Raw genomic sequence first — 23117 nt, 5'->3', positions numbered from 1 at the left:
TGCTGCAGTTGAGTCACGAGACCACATTGCATTTACTACATTAACACTGACAAATAATCAGACTCAAAGTAGCAAGGAGCCATATCCAGATGGAAAATCTTTTGAGGACCCAAACTGGAGCTTTGTCCATGTCGTGCCTGTAAGAGTTAGTTGAGCATGATTTGTGGTAAGAGCAAGGGCCTGAAATGGCTAATGTAACTATACACACGAACCACTTTAGCTGTGGAACTTATTAAAGCAAAGAACCGTCAACACTCACAGAATCACCATCCTACAATATTGTAACTGCTCCGATCAAGCATCAAAGGTTTTGGGGCTTGATCCTATGTCACAGAGAGGCATTGAGACACCTCAGCTCAAACTGGTTTCTTCCATCAGTGTTGGTCCAGTTGGCGTAAACACCACCTGGCTCTGTTTCACATAGTCTTGAGGCGTAAACAGTGTGTGTTGCTCCACTTTTCCTGGCCTGTTGTTCAGTTTCCCCTCCATATGAGGATGGGCAGCCCATGGAGGGAGATTCAGCGCCAGACTTAGCATGGCTTTCTGACTGAATTCCATGCTGGTGTAATCACTCAGGAGAGGTGCCCTCATGCTAGAGCTGACTCTTTCTTTTTCGGTTGCAGTTGCTTTTTCAGGGATTTTCAAAAGACTTGGACAGATGTCTGGGCTACCACTAGCACTTTCAGACTGGCCTGCATCACACTCACTGTTGTCTTCTGTGTCCTCAATAAAGGGCTGCAGCTTCAAAGAAGCCTTTGAATCCTCTTCTATCACATGAAGGCTGGTAGTATCATTGTCTGTTTGTGTTTGAAGCAACAGCCTTGAAGTGGGTCCCTGGTTAGCCTACAAACAAGATGAAATGGAAAGAAAAAAATAATTGCATGTTTCTGCACATAGTGTAAACTTACAATATTGAAATAAATAATTTACTAATACTGAGCAACAGAAAAACAGTCAGTTAATGGGCAGCATGGCCGCAGCTATTACTTTCTTGTTTAATCAAGCTGGCCAAGCTATTTTATTTAATCTTTAAATTCCATTTACAATGTGCATCCGTATGAGGAACTTAATTAAGGAAATAAATATTTCTGCCCAAGAGGACCATATTCTCCATCTCTTCATTGTTAACGTGAGGTGAAGTAGGTAACACATAACTAATAAAATGTATATTGCAGGGCCCTATAACTATCGATATGTGTGATTCGCATGCTGATATCAACATTTAACAGGTTGAATTGAACAGTGCAATTCTGCCTAACTACCCTTTGATATCAATGTCCATCTGCAGTGCCTTCTATTCACTTCACTATCGCTTTGGTCTAGGTAAAGATTGTGTATATTTCAGCTGGCTAAACTGCAGAGCAGTGTGTGATGTAAAGCCAAGTACTACCTGCTTAGAAATGTGTGTGTCCTATTAGAGCCATAGAAACTATCACAAAACACACAGAATAGCAAGGCTTTTTAGAGTCCATAAATAGCATCCTTCCTTTCTGGTGACACTGCCTTGGTTTTTCCATTATCTATCTTAAATTACAGACTGGATGTCATGTTCTCTGACCCACCAGTAACTGCTTCCCTCTTCATTTATTTTAAGTGGAATAGGTGAATTACAGCATTGATGACCTGAGAAATTATCAAGATTTGATTGTATTTCATTCATTCTTTCTGATTCCCATTCAAGAGCGGAAGAATGACTGCTACTTTGGGCCATTCACCCAGCCAGGGCTTAGCTTTCTATGAAACCTCACCAGTCCTACATAAAATGTCAAGGTTTTTCTTACCAGCAGTGGTAGTTGGTTCAGCAGGTACCTCAGCACATTCAGAATCTGTCCTGTTTTGAATAAAGACCTGCATATTGTGTGTGTATTTTTGTTGGACCCAGCTAATCTACAAGATTTCTGCATCTCTGAAAACTGAGATTGCATATTCAGGCACTGATGATATTCCATGGTTTATGGAATGGTCTGACATACACCAGTGGTGACAACTGGATAACAGCTGTACCACTCTACCTTATGAGTCCAGAATAAGCTTTCCACAAATTCCTAACTGGAAGATGCATTAACATATGAGGAAGAAGCATGAGCTGCATATTATTACTCTACTCTGTGCCAAAATATTCAAAATTATGCACACGATATTTAAAAATTCTGCAAATTTTATTGATCAATAAATAAATGTGGCTCCGGCATGGCAGTGAGGAGCACAGGCCACTGGCTGCATTGAGGTGGGAGATCACCCTGAAGCTCCCACCTACCTTGGTAGAGGAACTCACAAGTGAGGCTGCACCCAACCTGACACAGTGCAAGGGTCACGTCTGCCCCAGAAACACCCCGGGGCCCTGCCCCTCTGCGCCAGATGCACCAGGTATGGGTGGCTGGCTCAGCCTAGCAGGATCCTAGTGTGGAGGGATCCAGGTGTGGGGTGGGAGGTTTCTGTATGGGGCAATCTGTGTGCAGACAGCTCAGTAGGAGATCTGGATTCACAGGGGCCCATTGGGGGGTTCCAGGTGCAGGGGCAATGGGACTCTTCAGGGGATCCAGGTGAAGGTAGTTGGGGCTTAGCAAGGGGTTGTGGGGAGATGGGGCTCAGCAAGGCAGGTCTGGGTGTAGGGGGACTCAGTGGGAGGTCTGGGTGCTGGGGAAGTGGGGCTTGATGGGGGTGGAAATCCAGGTGCAGCTGGTTGGGGATCAGTGGGGTGGGAGGCTCATCAGAGGGGTCCAGGTGTAGGGGGATAGGGCTTATCAGGGTGAGGGTGTGATGGGCCTGCTTAATGGGAGAGTCCCAGCTGCTGCCAAGGGGATGCCGCATGCCGGGCTCCTGCTTCCCCCCATGATTCCCCTTTTCTTCCCCCTCCCCCTGCCCTATTCCCACCCCACTTCCTTCCCCACTGCCTCTTCGCCCAACCCCCTCTTACCCAGCCCTACTGCGGGCACTCACTGTTGCACAGAAAACAGGAAGACTACCAGCACACAGAAGAGGAATGGAGCACGACTGGCACTAGGTCTCAGGAGGCAGCTTTCAGCTGCAGAGTCGGCAAAGCTGAGAGGTAGCCTCCTTCAGCTGGACAGAAATGAGGTGGGGCAGTGGCACTTAATCCCATGTTCCCCTCCATGCCTTGCCCCCCAAACTGCACCCATGGTCATTTCCCCCCCTCCCCACCCTCGCATGGCTTTCTTTTAATTCCCTGCCATTTTCGTCAGGGAAGCACATAAATTCTGCGGGGGGGGGGGGGGGGGGGGGGCGTTTTCTACAGGTGTGCAGTCACGCAGGAGTAGCATGCACATATATATATATATATATATAATCGCCTGCAGGTTGATGAACTAGTGCAAAATCCTGATCATCTTGCTTAAGTGTATAGCCCTACTGACTTCAATGGCAATACACATACGAGTGAGATGAAGAGAAAATGAAGACTGTTTAACTGAGTCTGTTTAACTGAATCTGAAAAGCAGTAAGAACAGACTTCAGACTTCCCTCATTATGCATTATGCAAGAACAAAGGTACATCCAGTGAAATAGAAAGGCGAACTTAAAAGTGATAAAACGGAAATGCTTTTGTTTTTTTACACCATGCATAGTTATCTGTGGAACTCATTGCTACAAGATAACATTGAGTTAGAGTCTTCCAAGATAAAAAAAATTATATATTATATTGATCCCATATAATATCATTTTTGTAACCTTACAAATATAAGTGGCATTAAATCTGCCTGTTTCCTGGCATAAGGCATCCTCTAGCAGTCTGAGGTTAGGAACAAAAACTTTCCTGTGGTTAAGTTACTCCATAATTGTGCCTTAAAGTGATTCTGGTGGGGAAATTTTTTGGGGTGGAGAAGCTGGGGGTCAAGGGAGTAACCCCTGTGACCTCCCTCCACATGACCCCTCCCCGTGTAACCTCTCCCTGTCCTACCCCTAGCCTGGGACCCCCACACTCTCCCTATCTCATCCCTTCCCACCTTAGCTGGGGAGGGCCCGGGGAGGATGTCCCTGGCTTGGCTGGAGCTGCTCCGGCAGGCCGGGCAGCACGGCCGCAGCCTGCCAGCCACGGAGCTGCAGCTGCTTCAGAGGTTGGGGGGAGAAAAGCGTGGCTAGAAGTGGAGAGACTGTGGCCCTGCCTCTTCCCTTCTGTTTCTTCTGGCTGTGCTGCCACTCCTTGCCCCCTATGTTGGGGAGGTGGGGCTGTGTCCCACCTCTCCACCTCTCTATACCCATTCATAAGCCGACCCCCTTCTCTGATGCTTCCCTTTTTTACTAAAAAAAATTCAGCTTATGAACAAGTATATATGGTAGGTACTTTTAATCCTATGCTTGATCTCCTTTATTTCTTCTAGGAATTTACTACTGATTTACTTGACAGTGTTCGTTCGTGACTTGAAGCAATTATGTGAGCGCTCTGACTATAGTGAAATTAATTTTAGGCTGGAAGTTAGTTAATGAATGGGGGAGGCAACCTAGTGACAGATGTGGAAAAAGCTGAAGTACTCAATGCTTTTTTTGTCTCAGTCTTCACAGATAAGGTCAGCCCCCAGACTGCTGCAGTGGTCATCACAGTATGGGGAGGAGGTGAACAGCCCTCAGTGGTAAAAGAACAGGTTAAGGACTATTTAGAAAAGCTGAACATGCACAAGTCCATGGGGCCGGATGCGCTGCATCCGAGGGTGCAGAGGGAGTTGGCTGATGTGATTGCAGAGCCATTGGCCATTATCTTTGAAAACGTGTGGCGATCAGGGGAGGTCCCAGACAATTGGAAAAAGGCAAATATAGGGCCCATCTTTAAAAAAAGGGAAGAAGGAGAATCCAGGGAACTACAGAGTGGCCAGCCTCACCTCAGTCCATGGAAAAACCATGGAGCGGGTCCTCAAGGAATCCATTTTGAAGCACTTGGAGGAGAAGAAGTTGATCAGGAAAAATCAACATGGATTCACCAAGGGCAAGTTATGCCTGATCAACCTGATTGCCTTCTCTGATGAGATAACTGACTCTGTGGATATGGGGAAAGTGGTGGATGTGATATATCTTGACTTTAGCAAAGCTTTTGATATGGTCTCCCACAGTATTCTTGCCAGCAAGGTAAAAAAGTATGGATTGGATGAATGGACTATAAGGTGGATAGAAAGCTGGCTAGATTGTCGGGCTCAGTGGGTAGTGATCAACAGCTCGATGTCTAGTTAGCAGCCGGTATCAAGCGGAGTGCCCCATGGGTCGGTCCTGGGGCCGGTTTTGTTCAACAGCTTCATTAATGATCTGGATGATGGGATGGATTGCACCCTCAGCAAGTTTGTGGATGACACTAAGCTGGGGGGGGAGGTAGATACACTGGAGGGTAGGGATAGGATACAGAGGGACCTAGATAAATTGGAGGATTGGGCCAAAAGAAATCTGATGAGGTTCAACAAGGACAAGTGCAGAGTCCTGCACTTAGGATGGAAGAATCCCATGCGTTGCTACAGACTGGGGACCGACTGGCTAAGTGGCAGTTCTACAGAAAAAGACCTGGGGATTACAGTGGATGAGAAGCTGGATATGAGTCAGCAGTGTGCCCTTGTTGCCAAGAAGCCTAACAGTATATTGGGCTGCATTAGTGGGAACACTGCCAGCAGATTGAGGGAAGTGATTATTCCCCTTTATTCGGCACTGGTGAGGCGACATCTGGAGTATTGCTTCCAGTTTTGGGCCCCCCACTACAGAAAGGATGTGGACAAATTTGGAGAGAGTACAGCGGAGGGCAACAAAAATGATTAGGGGGCTGGGCACATGACTTACGAGGAGAGGCTGAGGGATCTGGTCTTATTTAGTCTGCAGAAGAGAAGAGTGAGGGGGGATTTGATAGCAGCCTTCAACTACCTGAAGGGGGGCTCCAAAGAGGATGGAGCTAGGGTGTTCTCAGGGGTGGCAGATGACAGAACAAGTAGCAATGGTCTCAAGTTGCAGTGGGGAGGTCTAGGTTGGATATTAGGAAAACTATTTCACTAGGAGGGTGGTGAAGCACTGGAATGGGTTACCTAGGAAAGTGGTGCAATCTCCATTCTTAGAGGATTTTAAGGCCCATCTTGACAAAGCCCTGGCTGGGATGATTTAGTTGGGGTTGGTCCTGCTTTAAGCAGGGGGTTGGACTAGATGTCCTCCTGAGGTCTCTTCCAAACCTAATCTTCTATGGTTCTAACTGACCATGAACATGCTACTTTATCTACTTGTACTTTGTAAAAATCTGGAAGTGTTAAAAACAACAAAAAAACAAAACAAGAAAGGATCAGATCCACTCTGCTATGGAACACAGTAGGATATGATCATAAACACTGCCATACTAGATCAGACCTATGGTGCTTCTAGTCCAGTATCCTAGCTTAGACATTGGCCAGCACCAGATGCTTCACAGGAAGGTGCAAGAAACCTGACAGCATACAAGCTAGAGATTTCTTAAACCCTGAAGAATGGATCTTTTTAGCTAGCAATTTGCTGACACAGAACTGATGTAGCCAGCTCCTCTGGCCCCTGCCCCAGCAGATGGCATATGGCAGGCATGTGTAGATAGAGAAAGGGCATGACTTGAGCACCCTACTGAGTTCTGGCAATACTTGGTTGGTAGACAATCTCTTGCTGCGATTACTCTCTGTCTAGTTAGAGCAACCCCAAAGCCCTCAAAAGTGTGCTGAAGCTGAGGTCAGTGAAGAACTGGTCCCAGAATCAGATAGCAGAAACCAGCTCCTTTGTGATGCAGTTGTGAATTTGGATCAAAATATTTTATCTAACTTTCATATATTTGGGGATTCTATTAATTGTGGATTTGAACAATTCCAGATTCACATGAACTTTCACACTCTGGATTTCTCAAGTAACCATCAATCCTGGTGATTATTGACTCTTACATAATGGACTTTGTTTAAGTCAAAAAAATGTAACTCTCCCCCCACCCCCCCCTTTTGAATTACTTCATGGTTTTGTCTTTGTTTTTCACACATTTGCCTTAGTGCATATTGCATAATGCTTGGGGGGGGGGGGGGGAAATCAATAAAACCTTTTTAAAACGAAGTAGGAAAATCCCTTGTAAAAGCCTGACACTACATTCCTAATATGATCAGAGCTTCAGCTAGATCTTTAATGCTGTACATTTACCAGACACAATTAAAAAGAGAAGATGCTAGTAATCAGTGCTGCTGTAATTCACTGAAAGGGCCCATTCATAAACACTTTTCATACCCGTGGAATGATTCTTGCCACATCTTGGATAGCGCTGCTCTCTCTTGGACTTGGTAAAGTTGGCCAGCACAATTTTCTTGACCTGGAAAGACATGCTTATTAAACTGAGGAGCCAATTAAATAACTGAGCCTTCATATACTTCTGTTTTCATCACAAGTCATGTACATAGTTTATCAGTGTTTTCATGCACATCAGACCAGGATGTCTTATAGCAGCTATTAACAAGACACACAAAAATTGGAGGTCCAAAACTATAGTCCATATTTTCACAGTAAGTTAGTGAGTTTCTGATGCACAATTATTTAGTGTAATTAACAAGAGCTATGAAGGCCATCAGCATGTGACTCTCTTCCCATCTATACTACATATCAGCTTTCTCTTTCTTTAATCCACCACTATTTCATGGCTCCTCCAACCCCCTTTCCTCCCTTGCAGGTTAGGCTTGTTTTACCAGTAGCAACTTATAGATAGATTTCCATTTAGAAATCTGCCCATCCCCCCAAAGCAAGCATCTGCTCCTCCCCCATGATGCTACAAACCTGTGGAGGCCTAGGGACTAGAAGGCAGAGTGCAGCAGAGCTATCTTGGCATATTAGCCCATGTCACCCCTTGCTTAGGACTCAGACACAATGGGAGCTCCACCTATCTTGACTGAAGGATCAGACATGGTATTCAGTGAACTAGCTGTAGAGCAATAGGTACTTCCTCATGCAGACTTCATATAAAATCCAAATTCTAGCTGCATTTTTCAGGGCTCAGATAGTATGTCTGCCTCTGTGCTTAAATCCTACTAGGATTAGTGGTGGGAGAAAAACTGTGGTGCTTTTCCAAGGTAAAACCAAATTAATGAGCCTTGTTCAAATTAGTTTCAGCTGAGGGCCTTCATGAATACAATCTCTCAGTGGTTTATAATCTCTTATTGAACTTGGGACCTGAGAAATAACAAGCTTTCAAAAGCCCTACTAAGCTATCCACCTCTAACTCTGGCTAACTTTACCATGTATGTGTTCAAACTAAGCCTCCAGACCGACAAGAAATCAGACAGTATTTGATGGTTAAACTGAGGGGCAGATGCGGAAAAGTGATACTATTTTATATAAATACAAAACTAATCTAAAATGGAAATAAATATACATGCCACAGAGTGAACTGGGCCTTTAAGAGGGTTGGGGCTCAGATACATCTGTGCCATTCTTGGCTCACTAGGGTTCCCAGGCATCCGGTTTTCAACTGGAATGCCTGGCAACTCCGGTCGGAACTGCCGACTGGGCCATTAAAAGTCCAGCCGGCGGTGCAGCGGGGGCCCAGGGCTAAGGCAGGCTCCCTGTCTGCCCTAGCTCTGTGTGGCTCCTGGAAGCGGCTGCCAGGTCCCTGCAGCCCCTAGATGCATGGACGGCTAGGGAGGTTCCACAGCTTCCATTGGTCAGGAACCACAACCAGTAGAAACTGTGGGAATGGCGCCTGTGGGTGCGTAGGCAGCACGCGGAGCCTCCCTGGCCACCCATGCATCTGGGGGCTGCAGGGACCTGGCGGCCGCTTCCGGGAGCCACGGTAAGCGCTGCCAAGACCCCAAACACCCTCCCATACCCCAACCCCCTGCCCCAGCCTGGAGTCCCCTCCCGCACCCAAACTATTAAGGGAAGCCAGGAGTGACTTCTTTTTTTTTTAAACTGCCACCTGTTGAGGTGATGCAGTGAACTCTGTGAATGAAGGGTGGATGAAAGGACAGACTAGAGCCCAGGAAGGCTACAGCTGAGCCCAGGAGAAGGGTAATGCTGAATGCGTGTGGTGTGGAAGAGAAGATGAACCCTTGATAGAAGGACTGTGTCAGGTGAGTCTGGCATGGAAGACGTGTGTGTGTTTGGACTTGGCTTATACTCCGGAAGGGGTGGACTTTTGACTTGACCAGAAGGCGAAGGCAGAAAGAGCCATTTCCAGGCAAGGGGAAACTGAGGCAGGAGACCAGCCCAGAGCCAGATTGGGTAAGTCTCTATTACAATATGTATATAAAAGTTACATCCTAGAATGTAGAGAAGTCTGAAGGAATGCCTAACATAGTGAATGCTAATGGGAAGGGGGTAGGTTTAGCGGATAAAATAAAAAAAGAACAAGTTAAACATCACTTAGAAAAGTTAGATGCCTGCAAGTCACCCGGGCCTGATGAAATGCATCCTAGAATACTCAAGGAGCTAATAGAGGAGGTATCTGAGCCTCTAGCTATTATCTTTGGAAAGTCATGGGAGACGGGAGAGATTCCAGAAGACTGGAAAAGGGCAAATATAGTGCCCATCTATAAAAAGGGAAATAAAAACAACCCAGGTAACTACAGACCAGTTAGTTTAACTTCTGTGCCAGGGAAGATAATGGAGCAAGTAATTAAGGAAATCATCTGCCAACACTTGGAAGGTGGTAAGGTGATAGGGAATAGCCAGCATGGATTTGTGAAGAACAAATCATGTCAAACCAATCTGATAGCTTTCTTTGATAGGATAACGAGCCTTGTGGATAAGGGTGAAGCGGTGGATGTGGTATACCTAGACTTTAGTAAGGCATTTGATACGGTCTCGCATGATATTCTTATCGATAAACTAGGCAAATACAAATTAGATGGGGCTACTATAAGGTGGGTGCATAACTGGCTGGATAATCGTACTCAGAGAGTTGTTATTAATGGTTCCCAATCCTGCTGGAAAGGCGTAACGAGTGGGGTACCGCAGGGGTCTGTTTTGGGACCGGCTCTGTTCAATATCTTCATCAACGACTTAGATATTGGCATAGAAAGTACGCTTATTAAGTTTGCGGATGATACCAAACTGGGAGGGATTGCAACTACTTTGGAGGACAGGGTCATAATTCAAAATGATCTGGACAAATTGGAGAAATGGTCTGAGTTAAACAGGATGAAGTTTAACAAAGACAAATGCAAAGTGCTCCACTTAGGAAGGAAAAATCAATTTCACACATACAGAATGGGAAAAGACTGTCTAGGAAGGAGTACGGCAGAAAGGGATCTAGGGGTTATAGTGGACCACAAGCTAAATATGAGTCAACAGTGTGATGCTGTTGCAAAAAAAGCAAACATGATTCTGGGATGCATTAACAGGTGTGTTGTGAGCAAGACACGAGAAGTCATTCTTCTGCTCTACTCTGCTCTGGTTAGGCCTCAGCTGGAGTATTGTGTCCAGTTCTGGGCGCCGCATTTTAAAAAAGATGTGAAGAAATTGGAAAGGGTCCAAAGAAGAGCAACAAGAATGATTAAAGGTCTTGAGAACATGACCTATGAAGGAAGGCTGAAAGAACTGGGTTTGTTTAGTTTGGAAAAGAGAAGACTGAGAGGGGACATGATAGCAGTTTTCAGGTATATAAAAGGGTGTCATAAGGAGGAGGGAGAGAACTTGTTTACCTTAGCCTCTAAGGATAGAACCAGAAACAATGGGTTTAAACTGCAGCAAGGGAGGTCTAGATTGGACATTAGGAAAAAGTTCCTAACTGTCAGGGTGGTTAAACACTGGAACAAATTGCCTAGGGAGGTTGTGGAATCTCCGTCTCTGGAGATATTTAAGAGTAGGTTAGATAAATGTCTATTAGGGATGGTCTAGGCAGTATTTGGTCCTGCCATGCGGGCAGGGGACTGGACTCGATGACCTCTCGAGGTCCCTTCCAGTCCTATAATCTATGAATCTATGAATCTATGAATCTATGTCATCACCCCTCCCATCCCAACTTTCATATGGGTCATCCTAGACTGTAAGCTTCTCAGAACAGGGACTGAGACTACCTCCATATAGCTCCGAGCAACACAAGGCTCCATCTTGATTAGTTTGGCACTGCCATAACAATAACAGAGCTCCTGGCAATTATTTTCCAGTGGAAATGGCGGAGAGCAAAATGTGGAAGCAGGGAAGGAATTTCAAAAGCAATTAATGCTGGCCTAACTCTGCTCCTATTGAAGTCAGTGTGAGTTGAATTAATTTAACTTGTCCACTATTGAGAATCTCCTGGCCTCAATTCTCTCTGCATATGAAATCGGCACAATAGCACTTTGTATGTGTTTTTTTTTAAATTATTCACTTTAATATTATCAGTGCAATAAGTCAAAGCTATATTATATTTTGTTGGCTGTATAAACATTTTCTGATTCTGCTCTCATGAGCTGAGAGCCTTCCTGCAGTCAATGAAGGAGTTCAAGCTGTCTGTCTGCTCTCCCTTTAGATGCACTTTTTATGAAATCAGTGTAGCTCATGTGACTGAGTGAATTCATTTTCTTAGACCTCCACCCTGCCCCCCACTCCCACCCTCCAAAAATATCCTGTCAGAAACAACAGAAACTACTGTTATGTAGGTTTCCGGAATCTTAAACATGTTTTTTTATATATATATATTCCCGCCCCCATGCAAAGGGCAGGGTCACTCTTCAGTTTTTTTTTTGTTTTTTTAACTTTGGAATGCTCCAATCTGGAAATCATGTTCACATGATTTGACACACTATTTCCCAATGCCCTGATTCTGGCCTACACAAACTTAAGCTGTCCCCTCCGGCTACAGAACAGATACCAATGAGCCTCAAATTCATTCTGAAAGTAGCAATAAGCCAGAGAGAGGCCAGCAAGGATGAGTAGTTGCTGCAGGGAGAAGGGTTGTGATGGAGCAGTAGACCAGAATAAATCATGCCATGGACCATATTTGACCTTAGGGCCATGGTTTTGACATCTTGTCTGCTCTAGTCACTCAGCACCAGTCAAGTCAGATAATGACAGGAGAAGTAGTTAAAGCAGAGAAAACAGAGATGGGGGCAGGGTTCCAGGGTTTCCTTATCGTAATCTATGACAGGTTTTGTATTAGTAGACTATTGGTGCATTTTCAGATGCACAACAATAGTTTACTAATGTGCAACCAGTCATGGTTTATTATTATTATTATTATTATTTATTAGATTATAGCTCCTTCAGTTTGCATTTTGTAAAAATAATATTTTAAAAAGACAGTTCTTGGGGGGAGGGGGATGTTATGCAACATTCTTCCACTATAGAAAGTAGTTCCTCACAAAATGGGAAAAACCACCATCACATCTCAACAGGTGTGTTGTTATCCCTGTCTTCTTCCCCTCATTGTTTCCTCTTCACTCATTTAACATAATGTTGGGGGTGGTACGAGATTATGTCCCAAATGAGCACTAGTGGGAGTTGATGCACTACTAGGTTATCTGGGCTTTCTAAATTATATCCATCTGTACGTGGCACTGAACAATCAATCCACAGTCCTACTGTAATAGGAAATGGATGATCCCAGTCCATCAGGAAATATGGCCCATAATAATCAATTTGACAATTATTCCTTGCATAAGAACTTTTATCTATTTTTGGGACAGTAGGAAGTATTACATATTTATCCCATTGATGTCTGAGATTGTAACTGGACTGGCAGCTGTATCAAAGACTAAAACATTCTGAGTTTGTGGCAAAGAAGCCTCTTTAGTCATCTGTAGCTTGCACATTCTTGGTTTGTTAATACTGTTCCAAAACCACAAGTATTGAGTAAATTATCAGTATAACTTGCTTTTTTGCATCCTGTCTCATAAGGAATTGTCATTTCTAATTTCAAATTAGAAAGACCAATTGTGCAAAAATAAGACATGACTCAACACTACAGAATGTGCAAGGTCAGTAAAATGTACTTATGCTGTGCAATAGCCCAATTAATATTACCCTCTTACCTTCTAAGCATCAAAGAACAAATGATGGGTAGAAAAAACATGGTGGATATGATGCCAAGACAAAGGGCAGCAACAATACCTTCAAATTCCCCTTTATCTGATGGGAGATAAATAGAGAAGTAAATCACTTATGGGACCAGGTTTTGAGAGACTGGAACGAAATGGAATTATCTTTGCACAAAGCATAAACCTCACAGTTATAGCATGAGATTCCTGTGAGCTTAGTCACAATCAAATCACTATAAAACTAATTTCAAGTTCCACACATGACTGAATGATAAATCTTTAAATCCACACACTGACCATAGAAAGGAGCTATATAAAAAGTGGGTGGAGTAGGGAGTATTCTGTCTTGTAGGGCCCCATCTAAGCTATGGGCTACATCTGTAGCCCCAGATTATGAGATTGCTTCAACCAGCATAATTTAAAGTAGCCCTAAATTAAACCAGGAGCCATTTTGGTCCAAGGATCTTCTCTTTTGTCCCCTATAACTATAACTTTGATTCTGTAATCAGCTGATGACCTGCTAATTTGACCTGGTTACAACAAAAAGGCAGCTTTATTCACAACACAACCATGTCAACTGTGGCTGTGCAACTACACCTACTACCCAGCCTACCATTATTTGTATCAACAATTTCTGGGAAAGTATTGCTAGAGACCCCTTTCTTTCTCCCTTTCTGCCCCCTTTCTGAGTGCCCAGAGGAGATGCACAAAGACCACCATCAGCACAGAGCTGTAAGGAAGTACATGTCATCTTGGTTACCTAGATGGCAGGTAGAGAGTCCTGTATACTCAGCAAAACCAACAGCATTTTAGCCTAGCTACTGGAAGATAATCATATGCTAGCCTATGTTGTTGACATGGTCAATGCATGATTAGAACTGAGTATTAACTAAGTTTTGTGTGGACACAAACAACACTTGCAATAAAGCTGGCTGAATTCTTTTTTTTTAAATAGGTATTGTAAATTTTTTAGTTCCAAAAAAAGGATTTTGGTAATTTTGGTAATTTTCATCCATTTTGATAATTTTTCATATTTTTAAATGAGTAAACTGTGAAACTTTGAAAAAATGAACACTTCAAAATAAAAACGCTGAGTTTTTCTCTTTACAAAATTTGTTTTTTTTTTAACCAGCCATGTCAGTAACCGGTCAAATTCATTTGAAAGTTAGTGCAAATAGAATCTGATACAAACAGTGTGTCCTTGCTTTACTCACTGATTGTACCAAGCTTGATTCCTTGGCAGCAGCATGTCACAGTTTTTTAAGGCTAGAAGCGACCAGCAGATCATGTACTCTGATCTCCTGAACATTACGAGCTACAGAAACCCACCCAGTTATCCCTACATTGAACCTAATAACCTAGCGATTAAACTAATGTAATACAGCCCTCAGGAGACTAAACTATTATGTGCCTCAGGTAGAGAGTACAAGGGACTGAGGCAAACCAATGTCCGAAGCCCCTGCAATGGCAGGGAATTGATTTGGTGAGATATATCCAGATTTGGTGAGATATATCCAGACGATTCTAGCAAGGAACCTGTGCCCCATGCTGCAGAGGAAGGTGAAAACCCAAATCAAACCAACCCCCTACCCCAGGTTCCCTGCCAACATGACCTGGGGGAGAAATTCCTTCCTGACCCCAAATCTGGCAATCAGTGACCCGGAGCATGTGAGGAAGACCCACCAGCCAATTGAACGGTAAAGAAAATTCTCTACACAGCCTCAGCGCACTAGCCCACCTTTTCCAGAGTCCCATCTGGGCATAGTCATCTCTGAAGCATCGGAAGAGGGAGGGGAAAAAACTCTGATTATGCCAGGGATGGGTGGGAAGGAAGGAATTCCTTCCTGACATCTACAGCTGACCAGCTAAAGTCCTGCATGAGATTTAGGAACATAAAACTAACCCGAAAGGAACCCTTTGGGCCACCAAGCCCAGCCTACCCCTCCTCCCAAGCAACCCAGTCATTAAATCCCACTAAAATGTATCTAGTTCATTCTTAAAACTAGTTAGGTTGTTTGCCCCCCACTATTCCTGTTGGGAGGCTGTTCTGAAACCTCACTCTTCTGAGGGTTTATAGAAACCTTCTTCTAACTTCCAGCCTAAAATTTATTCATGGCCAATTTATATCCAAGTGTTCTCATATGAAAGTTGGTTTAAGTTGATGATGAACCATTTCATGTTTGCAGGGGAATTTTAATTCCTTTCCCATTTCTGTCTGCTTCAAGCCCTAGGTGTGTGGGTTTATTTGTTTGTTTGTTTTTGCGCTGTACAAAAACTGACCGGAATGAAATTATAGGCCTCCCTCATTGCTTGTCTGCTGAAGAGAGTTCATGGGAGTCTATCATGTTTACCCCTCCTTCAGGTCAAAGAGGCAAAAAGCTGTAGGGGAATGTCACCCTTTCCCTAGCTCTGTCTTTCAGTTTTACAGGTTGTTCTACTCATAGCTAATATTGCCCAGGACTGAGGTTTTGGAATAAAATACCGCAACCGATTTTTATGGTATGAATCAATGCAGCACAGTACAGTCACACAAAGAACTTCACGGTACCATATTTCAGAGTAGTGAAAAACTGTGAACGACTTTGGGCTCCTTCTCCTGCAGTGGTGACTCCTGAAATTTGTACTTTATAGGTAGTTTTTTCTTTAAGTCCTGTTAACAGGTAGCAGGTGGTAGAAGAATTGACAGCAACAGCTGCAACACAAGAGGGTGAGGGATCAGCAAAAGTAGCCAAATTCAAGCTGTACATAGGAACAAGCCCATAAAGCTGTAGCTGAGAAGAGGCCTAACTTCATGCCCTCATCCCAAACCTGTAGGAAACCATACTCTGCAGACCTTCGATGCTTGGTGCCAAAGGAGGAAGCATTCTATGGCGGATGCTGGGATTGGGACTCACTATGTATCCTCTCTTCTTGAAATTAATCAGGATCCTGGAACAAGTAATCTCAGTGTATGGCTATTTGAAGATGGTGTGCCATAAACTTCCAGTATAGGTAATTGCCTGGGTATTTAACCCAAGATCTCAAGAGCTAAAAGCATAAGCCTCTACCACTTGAGCTATCCTTAAAGGGTAGCCGTGATAGGCTCGTATACTCTGTAGACCGGGTGCAGGCGGAGGAGGGGGGGAAGGGAGAAGAGAGGTGTGAAACACACTGAAAGTGAGTTTCCTGTGTATCTACTGTTGTGACAGTCAGAATAAGGACTTATCTGAAGGTTATTGCTTAATCAGTATGCTTATACATCTGCATTAAGTGTCTAGGCCCTGAATTTGACCCCTAATGTAGAATGCATGACTCAAAAGAGCTTGTAGATGCCTGGTAACTGTCAAAGCAGGTGATAGTAGGAACGTACCATGGGGCCTAATCTCGCAACTTTTACTAACATGAGCAATCCTCATTCATCAAGCAACACTCACCTTACTTGACTTCAGAGATGTACTACTCAGGTAGGTATTTGTGAGAGAAAGGACTGTATGTTCAGATCCACAGCTGTATTGCTTTGGTTTAGTTCAAAACTATATTTCCTTTCTGAAGGTGCAGTGGATGGTTTTGCTGTCACCAGAATAACTTCACTTGCAATACAACAATGCCTTTTATGTTGTAGAATGCTGCCAAGCTTTTAGATACTCTTGATATGGAAGTTTTAATGTTAAAGAAAATAGCCTATTTCCTGAAAGCAAAAGGTGTGACCGTAGAGCTGAGTGAGGCAAAGAGTCTGCGAAATGAAGCTTATCATCCTTCCTTTCTGGAAAACCCAGTAATCATCTGTCAGGTTAATTCTCGTTGCAGCAACTTGAATTGTCACTACACTTCAGCAGTTTTTCAACTCTTTCTGCCCACAAAGTTCAAGCAACCCTGGGATTTGTTTTTGCAAAACACTAAACTTTCTAAGCAGGCACCTGGGATGAAATCTGCCTTTGAGTCAATGGAACTCTTGCCATTGACTTCAATGAAGCCAGGATTTCATCCACCAAATTTAGATTATTTTTTGATCATCCATTACGTCCATCGGCTGATTTTTTTTGAGTTCTAGAAACCAGTGGCTCTTCTATTTTGCTCTTCTATTGTTTTCAGGAAATATTTGTCATCTCTCTTGATATGCAGACTGCACTAGCTATGAAAGTTAAAGTTCTAAACCTCAATGTGTTGTAACTTGCAGCTTGGAATCTTTCCCCTGCAGACAAGAGCGAGGATATCAATCAAAAGAGAATCTGTTGTAAATTTTCTCTGATATGAGCTCATGTAAAACGGAATCAGCCCACCATTCATTAGCTATTTAATGAATCTTTCTTTGTAATTAATATAGTGCCTCTAGGAACCAACTGAAAACTATATTCTTTGGAGATGGTAATAACCGATCACTTATCTAATCTGTCTTTCAATACGAGCAGGAAACTGTTGAGACTATATTTAATTTTTGTCTAATAAGCAGCAAATAAGAATCATGCATTATCTTTGACCCCCCAGTAGAGATCTTCAGAAACAAGATGGGCTGAGTCATAATACAACACAGAAATAGTGTGAATTGTCACAATAACTTAAGCTAAGTGGTAAACCTGCTGATAGCATATCCTTCCTTTCAGTGTTTAACAGAAATTGCTACTATATTTTTAGCAGCAGGAGTTTTAAGCATCTTTGAAGCTTTTATTTGGCCATGACACTAAAACCTAGTGTCATGAAAATGGCTGAAGCTTTAACAGCAACTTGATCACTTGTAAACTAAAACAAATTGTATTGAACTGGAGGGTAATTCTGTGAACCTTTGAACATTTTTCTGAATTCAAAATATGTTGAGTGTTTCTTTCATGGCCTAAATTGATCTGAATTTTGGCTTCCTGTGGTGATGCTGATGCTTAATCTTTAAAGATACATTTCATAATAAACTGAGAACATACCCTGTAATCATTAGAAGTCTTTGGATAGTCTAAACCAGTTAGAATATTAAAATGTTCACTTGCAGTTGATCTGCTGATAGACTCAACTGCCACTGAAATCAAAGGTGAATAAAGTTCTATGTATGGATTAAAGGTATTAAGTCGCTCAACACTTGTAATTTGTAGGCAACAGTTATGTCTGATTGCTACTGCTCTATGTGGGAAATGTTGGTCTTGTCTTATGATGATATGACATAGTGACCTACCCAGAGAGAGATTCTTCATTGTATCTGTGTAGTTGATTCTGTATCCCTGGAGGAAGCCCAAACAGTCTTCTGCAGGTACTTCAGTCCATTTCACAATAGCGGAATGCTTCATGATATTTGAAATTTTCACAGTAGCTGGACCTGTCCTAGGAACTTAAGCATCAGGTCATTTAAAAATAAATAATTCAAATCATACAGATAATTATTGTCTGTAATCCAATGTACATAGAAATTGACCGCTGAATGGGAAGCATCTCCCCAATTTGCAGACTGACACACAGATAACTAATGGCAGAGAAGGGAAAGAGAACAATTACATACAGTGGGAGGCTGAGTCCTGCTTAAAACAATACCAAAGAAGGTAGAGACATATCATCCATCTGCTACAGATACAATTTCTAAGGATACCCTTACTCACCATAGTCACATTGGCATGAATGGCTACTCACCTAGGAAGGTGCTAGTCAATGTGGGTAAAGGTATCAGAATCTGGCCACAAATCACACACTGCAAGAAGGGACAAACCCCCTGCTCCATTGCCTTAAACATCTCTGCCATGAATAGTAATAGTTACCCCATCATCTCTGTGGACCCATCACTAGCAAGCAACATCACATTCACTCACACACAAAGCCAGCACATCACAGCTTGGAGTTAGGGGCATGACTGAGTGGATAGTAGTGTTATGTTAGGTCATCCCAGCAAAGATGTTATGGTGGAGCTCCCTTATTACTGATGGTGGAGAAATAGGAGAAAAAGTGGAGGGGAACAAACGGGGCGAGGGGCGGGGAATGAAGATTTTCTAGGAAATACCTCCTTGAACTGAGTAGAAGTGGGTCACTCCAAATGTCCTCTCATGTCTCATGAAACTTTCACATTCACATATATCAGATGCATGCACCATTATTTTGTACAATTTATATGGTTGTAAATGGTCTGGAAAACAATCAAGTTAGAATCAGTATTTGCTGAACAGGTAAGGGGAGGGAACTTTCAGATTTTCTGTATAGCCTCCCCAAATATAGTCTAACAAATTTCAGGTCTTCATGTTAAGAGTCCAAATGTACACATTCTCCAGGTGGCTTCCTAGACCACCCTCATACAACCTGTATATTGGATTTTTTTCATAATTAAAATGACAAATATTAATATACAACCTTGTTCGTAAAGTATGCCAAATTGGTTTCTAGTCTGCTTCTGTTGCACAGATGGAGCTACAGGGTGGAAAGCAGGAAAGTAAAATAGCTCGAAGGCCTCTTGGCTCAAGCATGGATTTTGTTTTTTCTGTCTGGGAACTTAAACTGGGGTGCTCATATATTAAGAGGATCCATGAAAACAGTGGATGAATTATTGATAACATTTCAATTGTGACCCTCAGATCAAATGTCTCCAATGTACATTGACATTAATCCTGATTGATCTTTGCCAGAGTCACTTGTATGATCTCAGTCAATATGCAGAATGCAAGTCCTGTAAAATGTTCCTGAACAGAAGCACTTTGCACATAACTCAGATATGCTGCATAACAAGCTTTGTTTTGTTATTGCGACTTTACAAGGACAAGTTATGGGGAAAGGGATGGAATGTCATCTACTGGGCAGCCTGTGACACAGCTGTCCGTCATGTAAGTGAAGTTTACCTAGGAGGGCAAAATGTTGTCACCATTGTCATGCTGTTAGCCTGCAGTATATAAGTCTCTATCCTGGATTTGGGGGAGGGGAATAGCACAAACAGTCTGTGTTTGTATAGCTGCATTTCTTCACTGACCATGACCAGTAGGCTTCCCAGGGAGGACTGAAACTCCCATGTACTTCAATATTTTTTTTCCCTATGTACACAGAACAAAGAAGAGTAGAAGTGTGAGGAAGGATCTTCGTCTTTCTTTCACTTGCAGTTTTAAAAACCACAAGACAGAGGCATGTTTCCCATAAAATAACTGGACAATCCATGAAAGAAAGTTGAATTGTTACCTAGTGTGAAATTTCCCATGGGCGTAGTTATTATTTTCATGTGCATATCTTCTTTACCAGTGCCCCAATCAACCACAAAACACTTTGGAATGTATTCTGGAGTCCAGGTGACAACAGTGTTGTTTCCCTGTGGTATGGCAGTGATTTGTTCAGGCAAAACTGAGGGAAAAGCAAAATATTGTATAGATCAATAAATAGGAAAGCACATATTTAAAAAAAAAATTCACTGTGAAGTCAGCATCCTGTGGCAAGTCATGGAGACCCTGGGAATAGTAAGGCTTAATGAACTCTAATCACTAGTAACAATATAGTTTATAAAATAGTTTCAAGCCAGTCTAGTGCTTTGCACTGCCTTAGCGAAGATCCACATTTGATTTCTGGACATGGCCTTTACTACAAAGGGGGAAGAGAACATTCAAACCTTGGGAAGGGGAGCACCTTACTTAACAGGAATCCTCCCCCCAGGAAAGTCATACATAGTACTGAATGGAGTACTGCTATGTGAGACATTTCTGAGTGGGGGAGACAGTCATGGCTTCAGATTGAGGGAAATAAGATGTTTTTGTGGTATTCTTCTTTATGTAAAGTCTGACAATAGTAGGACTGGCTAGAAAATGAGAATTGCATTTCACAAGAAAAGCTGGGGTTTCAGCATTTAGTTTTGTGTCTGTGTGAACAGACACAAAGTTTTGAAACTCTGTGGAAAAACCAGAGAGAGACTGACTGTAGCCTGGTAGTTAGGGCACCAAGTTAGAAGGGGCAGGAACTGGAACCCAAGTCCTTCTCATTCCAAATGAGTGTTCTAAACATCAGGCTAGAGTCAGTCTCTCTCTCTCTCTCTCTCTCTCTCTCTCTCTCTCTCTCTCACTCATATCCAATTAATATTTAATTATCTATACAAATTGGAATCACTCCAACAGGAAAGACTTGGGCTCCTCCACCTCAGAATACCTAAAGTTCTGGTGGTTAGGACACTCTCACCTGGGATGTGGAATCCTCAGGTTCAAGCCCCTGCTCCAAATTAGGCAGAGTGGGGATCTTGAACCTGAGTGTCTGTCTTTCTTTCCCTGGTTTTTCCTAGAAATTCCATCCAGGGCCTGAGAAATTGTCCCAACAAAAGCTTCATTTGAATTGATACATTTCTGCTAAAAGTCTTGGTTTTGACAAATCAGCATTTTCTGACTGAAAAAAACATTTAATCTAAAAATTCCCAATGAACACTAGATAGTGTAGTCATTACTAATCAAAATTGGCAAGACTAACTGGCTGACACTAAGAAGGAAGATGGGCAACTTATACATCAGGGAATGTTGTGGTTGATAGAGACCTCCATTTCATCTTCTATCTGAAAAACAGTAGGAGAGTGGCTATAAGGAAGAATGAAAGAGTGACAAAACTAGCTGAGGAGAACTTGATCTAAGGGTATGTCTACACTATGAAATTAGGTCAATTTTATAGAAGTCAATTTTTACAAATTGATTTTATACAGTCAGTTGCGTATGTCCACACTAAGCGCATTAAGTCAGCAGAGTGAGTCCTCACTACCGTGGCTAGCATCGACTTACGGAGCAGTGCACTGTGGGTAGCTATCCCACAGTTCCTTCAGTCTCCGCTGCCCATTGGAATTCTGGGTTGAGCTCCCATTGCCTGATGGGGCAAAAACATTGTTGCGGGTAGTTTTGGGTACATGTTGTCAGTCGCTCCTCCCTCCATGAAAGCAATGGCAGACAATTATTTCACGCCAGACACCAGGGCGATTAGAAGAGCACAGCAAGGCGCACTGCACATCAGAGAGGCTTTGAAAACCAGTTTCATGACTGGCCAGGCTTCGGTGTGACAGTTGTGTGTGTTTCTCCTTGATGCAAACCTGCCACCTTTGTTGATTTAAATTCCCTGTAAGCCAACCACCCTCTCCCCTTCGAAATAAAGTAACTATTGTTTTGAAACCATGCATTCTTTATTATTATTTTTTTTAAAAAGAGAGAACGGACAAGGTAGCTTGGGTGAGGTGGGGGAGGAGGGAAGAAGAAGGCCACATTGCTTATTGGAGCCACACTAAAAATCAAACTGTTTGAATGACAGCCTTCTGTTGCTTGGGCCATCCTCTGGAGTGGAGTAGCTGGGTGCCCGGAGCCTCCCCCACCGCATTCTTGAGCGTCTGAGTGAGGAGGCTATGGAACATGGGGAGGAGGGCAGGCGGTTATACAGTGGATGCAGCAGGGGTCTGTGCTCTTGTTGGCTTTCCTGCAGTTCCAACAGATGCTTCATCATGTCCATTTGCTCCCCCAACAGATGCTTCATCATGCCCATTTGCTCCCCCATTACCCTCAGCATCGCGTCCTGCCTCCATTCTTCGCGCTCACTTAATTCTTTCCTGGCCTCTGCCACTGAATGCCTCCATGCATTAAGCTGTGCCCTATCAGTGAGGGAGGACTGCATGAGCTTAGAAAACATGTCATTACGAGTGCGTTTTTTTTCGCCTTCTAATCTGCGATAACCTCACAGACAGAGATGATAGGGGGAGAAACATTCTATGATTCTGGGGGGACTGCATGGTCACTTGTGCTGCTGAGTTCGCCACGCTGACCAAGCAGTAAATGAAATTCAAAAGTTCCCGGGGCTTTTCCTGTGTACCTGGCTAGTGCATCGGAGTTCAAAGTGATGTCCAAAGCAGTCACAATGGCGCACTCTGCGATAGCTCCCGGAGGCCAATACCGTCAGTTTGCATCCACATTACCCCAAATTCGACCCAGCAAAGTCAATTTTAGCACTACTCCCCTCACCGGGGAGGAGTACAGAAGTCAATTTTAAGAGCTCTTTAGGTCGATGGAACGGGGTTGGTTGTGTGGATGCATTCATTTTTAAATCGACATAATGTGGCTAAATTTGATCTAACCCCATAGTGTAGACCAGGTCTAAGAAAACGTCATGGGAAACAAACTGAATGCCTATATCATCACAGTAATGCTTTTATTGATGTGCAAGACCTTAGGCACATTAGGGAAAACAAAGGATGAAACTATGGCTAGAGTTGAAAATAAATGTCTAAGGAAAATCATGATGCTTAAGTGGGCAGACTTGGTAAAC

The 23117-nt window shown here is 43.2% G+C and overlaps 1 protein-coding gene across 1 annotated transcript in view; it reads right to left on the bottom strand.

The window, feature by feature from the left end:
* Positions 1-351: 351 nt before the first annotated feature.
* LOC128838807 (interleukin-6 receptor subunit beta-like) overlaps positions 352-23117 on the bottom strand; it is a 46697-nt gene continuing 23931 nt past the window's right edge. The window contains exons 9-15 of the mRNA XM_054031231.1: positions 20031-20189; positions 18874-18996; positions 18061-18213; positions 15472-15615; positions 12918-13014; positions 7204-7285; positions 352-843 (exon numbers count right to left, since the gene is read on the bottom strand). Of these exons, the coding sequence (XP_053887206.1) occupies positions 352-843; positions 7204-7285; positions 12918-13014; positions 15472-15615; positions 18061-18213; positions 18874-18996; positions 20031-20189 (1250 nt within the window). The remainder of the gene's footprint in view (positions 844-7203; positions 7286-12917; positions 13015-15471; positions 15616-18060; positions 18214-18873; positions 18997-20030; positions 20190-23117) is intronic.

This window comes from Malaclemys terrapin, chromosome 6, assembly GCF_027887155.1.
Source record: "Malaclemys terrapin pileata isolate rMalTer1 chromosome 6, rMalTer1.hap1, whole genome shotgun sequence".
Lineage (NCBI taxonomy): Eukaryota > Metazoa > Chordata > Testudines > Emydidae > Malaclemys > Malaclemys terrapin.
The sequence above is the reverse complement of the archived record's forward strand: the minus strand, read 5'-3'. Positions and strand labels throughout refer to the sequence as shown.